The sequence below is a fragment of the Phoenix dactylifera genome, chromosome 13, assembly GCF_009389715.1.
Source record: "Phoenix dactylifera cultivar Barhee BC4 chromosome 13, palm_55x_up_171113_PBpolish2nd_filt_p, whole genome shotgun sequence".
NCBI lineage: Eukaryota > Viridiplantae > Streptophyta > Magnoliopsida > Arecales > Arecaceae > Phoenix > Phoenix dactylifera.
Genome location: NC_052404.1, coordinates 8,987,899 through 9,000,926, shown reverse-complemented (window position 1 = coordinate 9,000,926; position 13,028 = coordinate 8,987,899). Strand labels below are relative to the sequence as shown.

The 13,028-nt window shown below is 39.4% G+C and overlaps 1 protein-coding gene across 4 annotated transcripts; it reads right to left on the bottom strand.

The window, feature by feature from the left end:
* Positions 1-2,095: 2,095 nt before the first annotated feature.
* Positions 2,096-13,028, bottom strand: LOC103720409 (probable potassium transporter 9). Of its 4 annotated transcripts, XM_008810097.4 has the most exons (11): positions 11,855-11,917; positions 11,574-11,761; positions 11,362-11,462; positions 10,901-11,135; positions 10,566-10,811; positions 10,421-10,474; positions 8,022-8,282; positions 7,573-7,625; positions 7,348-7,471; positions 4,021-4,275; positions 2,435-3,507 (listed from the first exon to the last, which is right to left on the bottom strand). In XM_008810097.4, the coding sequence occupies exons 3-11, from the start codon at positions 11,401-11,403 to the stop codon at positions 2,435-2,437; spliced, it is 2,343 nt and encodes a 780-aa protein (XP_008808319.1). In that variant the 5' UTR covers positions 11,404-11,462; positions 11,574-11,761; positions 11,855-11,917. The 4 variants fall into 4 exon arrangements, with proteins under 4 accessions (XP_008808318.1, XP_008808319.1, XP_017701485.1 ...); XM_008810096.4 differs by having other exon boundaries at positions 2,096-3,507; positions 11,574-11,909; XM_017845996.3 differs by lacking the exons at positions 11,574-11,761; positions 11,855-11,917 and adding an exon at positions 12,342-13,028.

Sequence of the window (13,028 nt, the reverse complement as noted above, 5' to 3'; positions counted from 1 at the left end):
CTCGCAAGAATAACACTTTCTTGCTCCAGATGATTCTAAATTTATCGGGGATTTTAGTCCCTCTCCGGATCCCGATCCTTCGTGATCTAAAAATGAAATGGATAGGTTATTCTGATTTGACAGAAATGCCCTCAGCGGGACCGTTGAGATTCGTGGATCGTTGACCCCAGGGGTCGCATCTTGGGCGCGAATCCACCGTTGCATCACCCCCAAGTACTGGATACGGGTTGTATCTTTGGCCCGACAGAAGGATCACCATAACCACCGTTGGATCACCCACCGTCCTTCATCCGCAAAGCAACCAGCTGATGATCGAATGGTGGATTCGCACGAAAGATACACCCCTGGCCCTTAGGGTGTTGGGTAGGGAAGATCCTATGATCCTATCCCGTTGAGCTGGAGGGAGGATCGCCTTGTGGATGATCTTTATCTCGTTTTAAAATATTTAGAAAGGTTATTATTTATCCCAAAAAGGTTTTTCTCAATTTTTTATATTAAAATAATCGCTGAAATAATGATCTTACAATGTTGTTATAACAGGAAATAGACACCTAACGTCGCTATCGTTGTCAGACAAAATAATATTAATTTAAGACTGTATAATTATTTTTAGAAAAAAAATTTGAGGAAAAATCTTGAATTTGAAAATACTATTTTGGTTATAAAAAGGTGCGAGTGAAAATAACAGTTGGAGTCTTTGGACGGCTGCCTTTGAAATAAGCTTAATTATATACAAAATCATGGGTGACTAGCTGTAAAATTGGAAATAAAATCTAGAGCTGCAAATCAATTTGCCTCATTACAAGCTTATAGCTGCATTCCCATCTAATTTTATGTTCTTATCTAGTGATCTATGAGATGTTCTTTGGATTTAAAAAAAAAAAATCTCCAATTATTTAGAAAACTTTAGAGATTCACTTTTATGGTAAATCCAAGGACAATGTCCAGTGCACTAGGGTTAGGAGCCAAACTCACTGATGCATCGTATTATCTCCATTGTCTCTTCTGTTAGAACTGTGCTCGATGTGCCTAATCTCTCATCCTACGAGAACATGGGTTTGTGAGCATGTTATAGTCCTAATTCAAGGGTAAATATTAATGGAAGTTACGGAGGAGCAATGCATCAAGTACATATTTTTATTTTACAGTCCAATTCTACATTGATAGAACCACAGCCATCACCAAGAGGGCAATTGGATCCACCAGGTGACTCCTCTTCTCCCTGGAGAGATCCTAGGCTCGGACATAGTTTCCATCTCAGCCAAGGAAAGTCCTTCAATCAGGATACTATGCACAAAAATTCAAGTATCTGGCTAGATGATAGATTTTGGACTATTCACATAAAAAATTGGATCAACTAGTTCTTCGCCTACTTCTGATTGTTGTGATCCAGTAACACAGACAGACCATTGGGGGTTAAGACTTAAGAGACGAGCTCTCTAGTTCTTACAGAAACCAGAGTGGATAGGGGGCAGTTTTGAAACCAATCTAGGCTGGATGATCGGACGATATGAGAAGTCGGCTATAGTAAACTTCGCCGTGTATGCTAGGTATACAAATTTTCGAAAGCTGTCATTGTACAAGATTCAAAGTCTCAATTCATCAATAACAGTTAATTTTAAGAGAAACTGACATTGATTATTTTGATGCGTTAATATTATTATTGATAAATCCAAAAAACATTATACAAAAATCTGATATACCACCCTTTCCCTAACAATTTAAGATTTTGAGGTTTAATAATGAGTTAACATGATATGAGAATTTAGATTGCTGAAAGTTATAGATCCTTGACTCATCTATACCTTCATACGTATGACCAGGCTGATGGTTTTTGATTCAAATACAATTTGTGATCTGTTTCAAAGTATCAAGCTTTTACATATAAGATATTTATCTTCATCATGGAGTGTCAAGCAGACATGAGCTGTGACTGAAAAGCTGTCAACTAGCTCACCATTGCCTAAGTGCAGTAACTTCCTAAGAACAATAGATGCATTGAAATCCAAGATTGGAGAAACCATTCCAGTAGACTGCTTTATTTGGCAAAAAAGAGAGATGCTCCTACTACAAATATTCACTTTGTTGAGGTAAGATCTAACAGTCAGGCACTCAGTGGTAGTAAATTCTTAGGGCTATTCGATCAAGTTCATGGATTTTACAAGAACTATAAGTGTCACCATTACATTTTCCGAACATTTAATAGTGCATTCCTTGACATTTTGGCAGGGATGATCTTACTCACATGGCTGCACAGGTTTCAGCTCAAAATACATACAGAATGTCGACCTCAGGCAGTAGCCCTCAAGACACTGCAAGGAATTTTACAAGAACTGTCCCACTATCAGTCTTACATTCTCTAAACATAAAACAGTACATTCCCTAAACACTTTGGAAGGGGTGACCTTACTCGGATGGCTGCACAGGCTTCAGTTCATAATACATAAACCATTCCGACCTCAAGCAGCGACGCTGGAGGCACTCGCAATGCAACATCTGGGCCCCGGCAATTCCTTCCAAGGAAGTTGTACACAAGATCGATTGCCACCTTCTTCATGATGGATGAACCTGGCCTTGCTCGCACATGTGAATGCCCTAGTATGAATGCAGTCCCTGCTTGACGTGCCTCACATAGCTCCTCAAGCTCTTCCCTTGCATGCTTGTCCAATTCTGAGCTATGGCCATCCTCTAGAAAGAACCGAACCTTCTTCCCTATACTAGCAGGCAACAATTCCATCGCATTGCCCTCACAGTGGAACTCAATGGACACACTTGCTGGTTGGATATTTTCCTCAAAATCATATCTGGGAGGACATGCTAGTGCATTGCTCCCAATAACAGTAAGTCCATCCTCATGCCCATCCATCGACTTGCTAGACCGAGGACCATCATAGGATGCTTCAGATCGTATGAAATCAGATAAACTAGCAATGAGCTGAGACTCGAAAGAGTCAACATCCTGGTGGACATCACGGTAGCCGTAACGGACAATGCATCGATATGACCGGTGATTTGGCGGTCCAACACGACCCACAAGGTATCTTTCTGCAGGAGGCACGAAAGGGACAGGAACAGATTTGACACAGACAAAAACTAGTATGTGGTGGAATGCTGGGAGGTTGGTGACAAAGCGAGAGAAGTTAGCAGGAATGCCAGAGATAAGATCGGTGAACACAAGACCAATGCCAGGAACACGGACAATTCCGAGATTTTCACCGAGTGCAAGGAGCCACTCTAAGGAAACCTTGTTGTGCATGTCAAACTCATATTTCTTGATTGTGGTGTAGTGCCAGACAAACATGACAGCCATGAGGAAGAGAGCAAGAAGGATGGGGAGCCAGGCACCCTCAAGAAATTTGATGAGGGAGGCAGAAAAGTAGAGGACCTCAATGGAGCCGAAGAATAGAAGAAAAGCAAGGGCCAGGAGTGGGGGCTTCTGCCAGCAAAGGATCATGACCAGAGAAGTAAGGCATGTAGTAACCAGCATAACTGTGATTACTGCTAGTCCTGCATCGCATTCCAAGGAAAACAGAATGTTAGGACTAGGGAAGGGATTCAGCATAACAACAGAAAGCGTGACGCAGTCAGTTGTAAAAACCATTAAGTGCAGAACCAAAGGTGATTAAAAGGGAATAAAGATCAGAAATTAGATAGGTTTATAAGGAATCAATACATCTTTTGCATTTGTTATATTAGAAGAAAATGATAGTTTTTGATGCATTCCATTGAAAAAATGAGGATATTAAAAGCCTCCACTAAACGAGTACAACCTATGAGATAATAGTAGTATATACAGGGCAACTTGTAATTGATCTAGGTAACATGGACATCATGGTTGCAAGCAATATTTAAAGATTTTTTGAAAATGCAATGGCTTCAGGGCTCAGGCTATTGCTGATTTAATTCATGCTCTATGATGCTGGATGAGTGGAGAATGCATCTTGGAAAGAAGTAGTATCATAAGTGGCATATGGCTGCAAATATCAAAAGAAAAATAATAACAGACTAATTCAAACATACCGGATGCATTGCCCATGTGTTTTGTGTTCCTAAAGCCAACAGCAACTGCTATGCAGAGGATCATGAGCATCCAATTGATCTCTGGGATATAGATCTGCCCATGAATTTTCTCAGAAGTATGGACTACTTTCACTCGAGGAAAGCAACCGAGTGACTGGCTCTGGTTTATGATAGAGAATGTTCCACTGATGATTGCTTGGCTTCCCACCACTGAAGCTAGAATTGCTATTCCAAGCACAGGCCACCTTACGCTCTCTAACAATCAAAAAATGTTCTAATAATCAAACTTGATTCTTCATATTGATTAATGCATAAATAAGCAGAATCAAATCAAACACAAAATAAAAAAAAGAGAAAAAAACCAAAAAAAGAAATGTCAAAACTATTTTCTATATAAGTTGTGTAAAAAGAAGCAAATAACACACTAGAAGAAATTAATTCTGTGAATGGACTACAATTAAATCTGAGCAGTATTTGAAATTTGCGGGAATCAAGTTGAGTTGCTCGATGTTCCTTCTACAACAGGCAATACAAATGCTTCAGGCCACTGGAATAAATCTAAGATAGTGGATTGATCCAGTTCAGAATTAAAAGAAGCTAAACAGGAAACAGAACCAGCAACTTCACAATCCTCCATTGCAAAGGAACGACCATATTCCATGGCTGGCTACCTGAGGTACACAGAAGCAATCGCTGTTACTTGCATTGGGAAAAAATGTTGCTTGCTGCATCATGCATGGAAGGACTACACTCTTGCATTACCACTGGGCACAGTACTTGGGGCTGGGCTCTAGATATTTATGTAGCTCTATTAACTTCCAATGGAGAAAAGAGGGCTTCAGGATTATAGGAACATGCACCTCATATATGGTCGGAACCAGAATTTCTAATCTCAACTTCCTATGTTCTGTGGGTGTTCACTCGGTTCATTTTGCCCCATTGTGGTAAACAAATTTGATGATGAAAGCCCTTCTTTTTAAGGTTTTAAAATCATTGTTCCACTATATCTGCTAGCAGATAAGACTGGCATAATGTAGTTAATAATACTGACAAACCCATCTTGAGGATTTGGCCACATGAAAGACTCTTGATATTAACAATTTCTTGAAGAAGTCATATTTTCTCATCAAAAATATCGCCATCAAGAAACTAATAATAAAATATTGTCTTCAAGATAATGCATACAGAAGAACTTATGACATGATATGCGACAGAACAAACATAATCATCCAAAGATGGCAGGATGTCGGTGAAATTGATGATGACTTGTTGACTGAATTTCTACAATTTGATGGCAAATACAGCCTTTGCTTACTTTTAAATTAAAGCATCTATAGCGTCACCACCACTTTTGATGGATAGGGATTTAACTCATACCTCAATCATGCAGCAAACTGACAGGGGCAACTCAACTTCCTTACATCCACTGATTGCACAGATCTTAGGCTCTTACCAACAAAGATATTGTTAAAATAAAGGCAAAAGAAGAGAAAAACAAAAGAAAAAGAAAAAGAGAAAGTGATTTTATTTTTCTGTTTCTGCACATTCGGTACATCTTGGGGGTTATATATACTCGTATACAAACTCCATACCAAAAAAATAATATAGGCTGATATAGGATAATGCTAATAAAGAAAAATAATACTTGTTAATACAAATTGTTATGTGATCCCTAAAATCACTCTAACAAGATTATGCTAACCAAAAAAAAAATACTGACTGATACAGGATCATGCTAAAGCATCGACAATCAACTTAGAGGATTAAAGAGTATTTGCCCAAATAAAGCAAACAACAAGTTGAACCAAAATACCTATCTTCAATGTCCTCCTTATGTCCTTAAGCAACAAAATTACCATACTTTTCAAACCACTACTGTAAATGTGTCTTTTAGACAAAATTTTTGCAGAAACAGTTAGAACAAACCACCCAATGGTGCTAAAAATGAGATTTGTCTCTATTTGAATCCAGGTTTGCCATACCGGTCGGTACGCATCAATGTCGGCCATACCGTACCACATTGGTACCGAACCAGTATGCAGTATGAAGAATGTATCGACACTCAATATGCCGAACCAGGTACTTTACCAAGCGTACCAACACTGTAATAGGATAGTACTGGTATGGAAACTGCTACCAAGATGGCAAACCTTGGTTTACATAGATCTATTAAAACATAATACTCCTGAATATTGTTGCAATAGAAAAAAAAAGTCGAGGACCCACCTAGTCCAATAGGTGCTTGGAATTGAAGCATATATAGTTATATACTCAATTCTACTTGAATTTTATTAATATTGATTTATAAATTTAGTGTTTGTTCCCAACACTCAGGTAGAAATTTACCCTTTTCTTGGTAGACGATATCAAGGGACCTTAACTTGCAAGTTGTTAACTCAAAAGCTTCTAGAAAAGAGAACATATAATTAATTTTAATTCTTCCCAGCCACTTCCCAAGCAATGTGTCTCCATTTATGCCAAATAAGACCAGGACAGAAATTATCATCTGTTACATGCAGAAGAATCTTCTTTACAACTTGCCAACAAAGCATGCTAGGGCTTTTCTGAAGTCTGCGATGAGATCTATAAATTACAAGAACGAACTCAACGAAGCTCCCTTTGTAACTGCTTCATTATATCCTATAGTAATAGGACATGCATTTATTATTTTGTTTGCCTCGTCGTCAAATAGGCCCACTTGGAAGTCTATTAAATGCCTATTCTGCATCAACATTAAATAACTTCTCTTTTATTTTCATTCACATCAATATCTATATTAGAAACACCCCAACTATTGATCTTCTTCACATGAAACCAAGTCAATAAATTTCAACAATTTCTCCATATGACATCTAGCAACTTAACATATACATTCGACCTTGCTCTGTTTGGAACATGCTATCTTGTAATATCTCTTTCTTCTCTATCATTCATACTTGTAACTTCACTAGAACCAGTTCATACAGTGCAGCCAAACTCTCCCTCCTTGAATTTACAACTCTTAAATGTAATTTCTTCTTTTCCCTCAAGAAGCGAAAGTCAAATGAACTAATATTTTCAACATGTAGTTGAAATGGTATGATGCATGGCAATTTTGCATTTAGCCATGCGAATAATGTGCGAACATAAACTTCTGAGCAATCACACATGCCCAGCTTACAAGCAATTATGTTTATCCTGCTTTTCAGTAAGATAACTGCATGAACAAAGAACAATGTGTTTTTAGCCAATATGAAGTCAGGTTAGGCAAGCAGCCATATAGATCACTACTTTCCAATAAACATTCACATGTAAATGGCTCTTTCAAGTGAGAAATGAAATGCATACCTGGAACTGAGACATAAAAGCCAATCTGGTAACTTGTGTAGATTTTATGGTGTTTTGATAAATAAGCAGCTTGACCCATGTACGCCAAAATCAGAGCTGGATAAACTAGTGAAGTGAAAGCAATCTACAAGAGGTACACAATAGTAGGGAATAGGAGATTCAGTCATAACTTGTGAAAAAAAAAAGTAAAAGAAAATTAACAAATGAGATGCAAGGCCAAAGCACCTGAATTGCAGTATATGAGAAGTGGCCGAGATCTGCAAACATTGCCTCTGATCCTGCAACAGTAGCCAATGCAAGATTTCAGCTACTGATCCAAGTTTTATTTTTACAATTTTGTACGAAACAAATCTATCACATTCTTCACTAAAACTTCCACAGACATTGACAAAACCTTCTAATTTCATTTTATTTCACTGACCAACTCAAGCTGCCCTTGTAATTTCATTTGACATAGTTCTGACTTTCATCTAATATGAATATACAGCCTGTTTCCAAATTGATTATAGCCCAGAGACATGCTTTGAAAATAATCATGCAGTTCTTTTTGGATGAGAACTCTATGCAAAACCAAATCAGCTAAAGACAACCCATGTAAAATAAGATCAATTATATTTTCTGATTTAGTGAATGAAAAAATAATTTCTACTTTTCATGCATGCTCCTGAATTTACCTGTCATGCATAGTAAAATTCCACCCAAGGACATCCAGCCTCCCTTTTTGGTCTTCTTCAAGAATTTAAACATGTAATATGGGGAAAGTGCTTGATAGACATGTGGGTTCCAGTGAACAATATTATAGAAGCCAAGTGCACTGATGCACAGCAGCCAAGTCAGAATAATTGGAGCGAATAGAAATCCGATACGATGGGTACCATAGTGTTGGAGTGCAAATAAACAAATTAATATGAAACAAGTAATCGGAACCACGGCATCTGCATACAAAAAGAAAAGTCATTAGAAAGTAAAAACAAAGACATAAGAGAGACCTGATATGGAATTACTGGTAATCCATGCCCAGGGAGTGGCATTATATACACAGGCTAACAGTTAAATACATGGGTGTTCTAGTTTATTGTTTGAGAATTAATAAGAACAATCAGAGCCAGGTTACTTTGGACTTCTTAAAAATGTCAAACAATCTAACATACATTTTTCTCCTTCTTTAAATGCTGGTTGCAACACAAAATATATTTTCATTTCATGCCCTGCATAAAACTTGGTAATTGTGATTAACTTTAAAAAAGAACAACTAGGAGGCAGTTACCTCATGCATACAATAGAATAAGTTAACTGTTAACCATATGTAGTTGCTAATTAAGTCCTGAAAACTTGTTCAAGGTAGGAGTGTCATTGGTCATTCATGCCAGTGGAGCTGCATTATATAAACAAGCTAACAGTTATATACATAGAAGTTCTAGTTTCTTGTTTAAGAATTAATAAGAACCATCAAAGCTAGGTTCCTTTGGATTTCTCCAGATGTCAAACTTTCAAATGCTTGTTGCAACATAAAATTGCTTTCCATATCATGCCCTAAAACTTGTCAATGTTGCCTAACTTCAAAAATAACAGCATAGGAGGTAGTTACTTTATGCACACAATAGACTATGCAATGTCTATTGTGCCGGTCCTGGGCGCCGGACCAGTTGCCTGGCAGCACGGGTCAGTACGGGCCCATGCCGTGTCGGATCAGGCCTGTATCGACACAGTAAAAGAGGCGAGGGAGAGGAAGAATGGGAGAGATGAAAAGAGAGAGAGAGAAGGGTGAGGCCGAGGGAGGCCGGGGAGCCGCCATGCGGAGGAAGCGTTAGAGGGGCTCCACCGCGCGGAGTTGGCGGAAGAGGGGCTCCGGCCCCTGTTTCATTCAAAAAAAAAATAAGTAAAGTTGGTAATGGGTTTGCCGACTTTCACTTAAAAATCACAAAAATAAAAGGGGCCTCCTCCATGCCTCTATTTTGAACAGAACAGGAGACCGGAGGCGGAGCCCCTCTTTCGCGGCTCCCCGGCCTCCGCCTTCTCCGCGTGGCAGCTTTCTGACCTCTGTCAGCCAGCCTCCACCTTCCTCTCTCTTCTTTTCTCTTCCTCTCTCTCTCTCTCCTCTGCTCTCCCTCTTCCTCTTTTTTCTTCTCCTCCTCCTCCGTCACCAGTCTCGTTTTCGTTGCCGGAACCGTTCCGATCTGCCGCTGGTACGGCTCAGGACGCTCTGAACCGGACGGTTCGGAACGGTTCCGCCAACCATGAGACTATGTCATATATAGTTGATATTTAAGTCTTGCATCTTGACTGTTACAGTTTTTTCTCTACTATAAACTTGTTCAAGAGAGTAGCATCACAAGACTGGTTGCAAACATTGAAATATGAATAACTGCTAAAATCTTTTTACATTTTTTGGCGTACAACAACTTAACATGATGACAATATTTGTTTTGACCAAGATTCGTCGTCTCGGTTCGGTCCCGTACCGGTGCCATACTAGCACAGTGCAAGTATGGTTTGGTACGAAATTTTGGCATACCAAGTGTTGGTACGCCATCCGTAATAGGTACTAGTACCAAATCGGTACGGTACGATATGCCCCATACCGTCCGGTTCAGGCTGATACGACGTACCATGGTTTTGACAAAATACCGTACAACTGAAAGATTGAAAAAGAAGCAAATGTATCTTTCCATGAAAAAAAAATCTCTATGGAAAACAACTGACAGAAAATAATGATTAAGAAAGAATGCAATGTGGCCTTGAGTTAGTAGACAAGGACAATTGCAATCCTGACATCATAAGATTTCATGCAGCTTAGCCCTGACCAGAAATTTAAAAATCAATAAATGAAGAAAAATAAAACAGCATAAATGTTGGTTTAAGGAGCTCGAGCCGTCTGTTTTTACTGCAGATCTGTTCATTGTTTAGATGTTTTCTTGTTAACAGAGATTTGTACCCTAAAGAACAGAGGTTAAAAATAATAAGGGTGTTATGGGGACTTCACTTATATATAGAGACCGGTCAAATATTTTGAGGGCTACCAATGGACTGCTGTTGAAAGCAAAAGCATTCATGAGGTAGCAGGAAAGCTTACATTCATGGTGGTGTTTGGACATGGCTAGCTCGAGTCCTGAAACTGCAGAAAAAACTATGCAAGGGAAAAAAATAAAAGAGAATAAGATTAGCAAATAATGTGGAAATCTAAGCACCAAAAAGGAGGAGAGGGTTGGGAGGAGCACCTGATATAGCTGGAGTGAGTACGCCATCTCCAATCACCATGCAGGTACCAAGCATAACCACTACTAGCAGGGCAGTGTGCAAGTTCTTATGCCTCTCAAGCCAAATTTTCACCCTTGGCCTATTCTTTGTTTCTGGAGGGCTTTCTAATTTGTAAGTAGAGAGTTCTTCATCTGCAATCTGTTTGTTAGGCAGAAGGCTTACTTTGGCATGCCTGCATATTGAAGAATACAGAGCAAAAGTACCACCTGCCAAATCATGAACAGATATCAACAAAAGGACAAGCTTATTTACTTATTACTTCAAGAAAATAAATCTCAGAAGCTTCAATACATACCCTCACCATTGTCATCAGCTCTAAGAACTATGAAAACATACTTGAAGAGAGGGACAAGGGTAAGAGTCCAGAACACAAAAGAAAGCACACCAAAAATCTCCTCATTTGTCTCTGAATGTGTTATATCCTCTGCAAAGGTGCTCTTATATACATACAAAGGGGATATACTCAAATCCCCATACACCACACCTAAGCTCTGATATGCTAAAAGCAAGATTGCCTTCCAAGAATCCTTCTGAAATCAATTAGATAATCAAGTTTCAGCAAAGCCCACAAAACTACAAAAAGAAATCTAGATAACGCTTAAAACATTTTATCGCCAATGCTTGGAGAACCGAACAAGCACTAGGCATAGTAGAAGATGAAACACAAGCTTGAATTGCAAACCCCTAAATTGTACAACAACTGAATGAAAGTTACTGTTAATGACATGAAAACTCCTAAATTGGTTTGGAACAAACCTTTTGAGGATTCAAATGCCTTCCCAACTCAGGATCCATCATCAAACTGGAATTTGATCTTCAGATGTAACCTTTATTCTATGGCACTTCCACAGGCAGATCTGCATTAGGATAGCATGAGTTTCTTAGTAGATGCTACTAGAGAGTGAACAACCCAAAACAAGAAGATTTCAGACAAGTGGAATAAAAGCACCCCAACAACACACACACACCTGCGCGCACGCATGCACTGTCCCTCTCTATATCCCATATCTAAGACTGAGATAAGCACTTTCCCACAAAATTTTTTATCATCCCACTCTCATGAATCCAAATCCAAGCATACAACGGGGGAAGGCATCACTAAGACAGCTTACTTTCTCCATGCTCACAATGCATTCATTAAAAGTGAACCACTTTCCTGCAAGAGATCACCCACTATGATTATAATCTACAATGGATAGAAGCAAAGGACAGAATCATGTGAAGCACAAAGCTATCCATCCACGCAGACCAAAGCATGCTTCGCCGACATACGCAAGAAATTTTACCAGGACTTTAGAATGGAATAAACGAAAATAGTGGGATTCGGGCTAGATAAAAGGGGAGAGAAGGACAAAAATAGTAGCATGCAACAAGATGGTGGAGCCCTCAAAACATTGAAGACGGAGATAAGCTGAGCAAGCAACATCACGGGAGAAGTGTGTCAATCTCTCCCATCTCCAGCCATACATTACAGGGAACCAACCACCCAGTAACAGAGTAAATGTTAAACTTGAAAGAGGTTGTAAATAGAAAATAAGAAAAAATTGAAGAACCTAATCCCTAAATCCACTTTTTTTTTTCGCAAGTCTTCTCACTTCCATATTTCACAAAAAAAAATTGAATTGTTTGACAAATTGTTGAAACCTACATGAAAATCCACCACCTCATAAAGGAAAAAGATGCAATTTTTACCCACAATTTTCGGAGGAAGTGAAGGAAAGGCAGGAAGCACTAACCATGTGGCTAAAGTAGACCGGATTGGAGGAAGTTGGTGTGGGCCAAACCATGTGGAACACCGCAGTTATTGGACAAGCCAGAGCTGAAAGCGATCGTTACCAACAGCATATCTTCGACCACAAACAACACTGTGAGTGACCAATTCCTGACCCTAGTCCCCTCTTCTCCTCTTTTCCTCGCCCACCACTACTCTTTTGTGCTTGAAATCCAAAACCTTCTACTTTATCCCAGCCCGTTTAAAGAACTGGTCTCTAAAGCAGTAAAAATCCAAACTTTTCCAGCAGAGATTCTCGCCGAAAGCTTCTGCTCCCGAACTCGACCCAGTTGGCTCGATCTCTCCCTGAATCTTTGCCGAAATAACGGAAAACTTACCGATTAGACCCACCACTCTCCCTCATTTGTCCCTATTTTCCTCTAGATCTCGATCTTCCCGGACTTTCCGCTCGAAGTCTACTTCTCTGGATAGCGATACTTCTCTGGATAGCGATTGACATCACCCGTACTCTGCAATTAGCTTCCGACGCTTCAATCAGCCAAGAATCCTGATTAATCCTTTGTTTAACCGCTCTGAACCAAATCCTAAACGGGACTGACCGTAAGTCCCTTCTGGAGCTGCTCTGCCACCATTAATGCGAGTAATTTCGAGATCTATAAATAGCGCCCCGCCGTCAGAGCTCGCGCTTTAA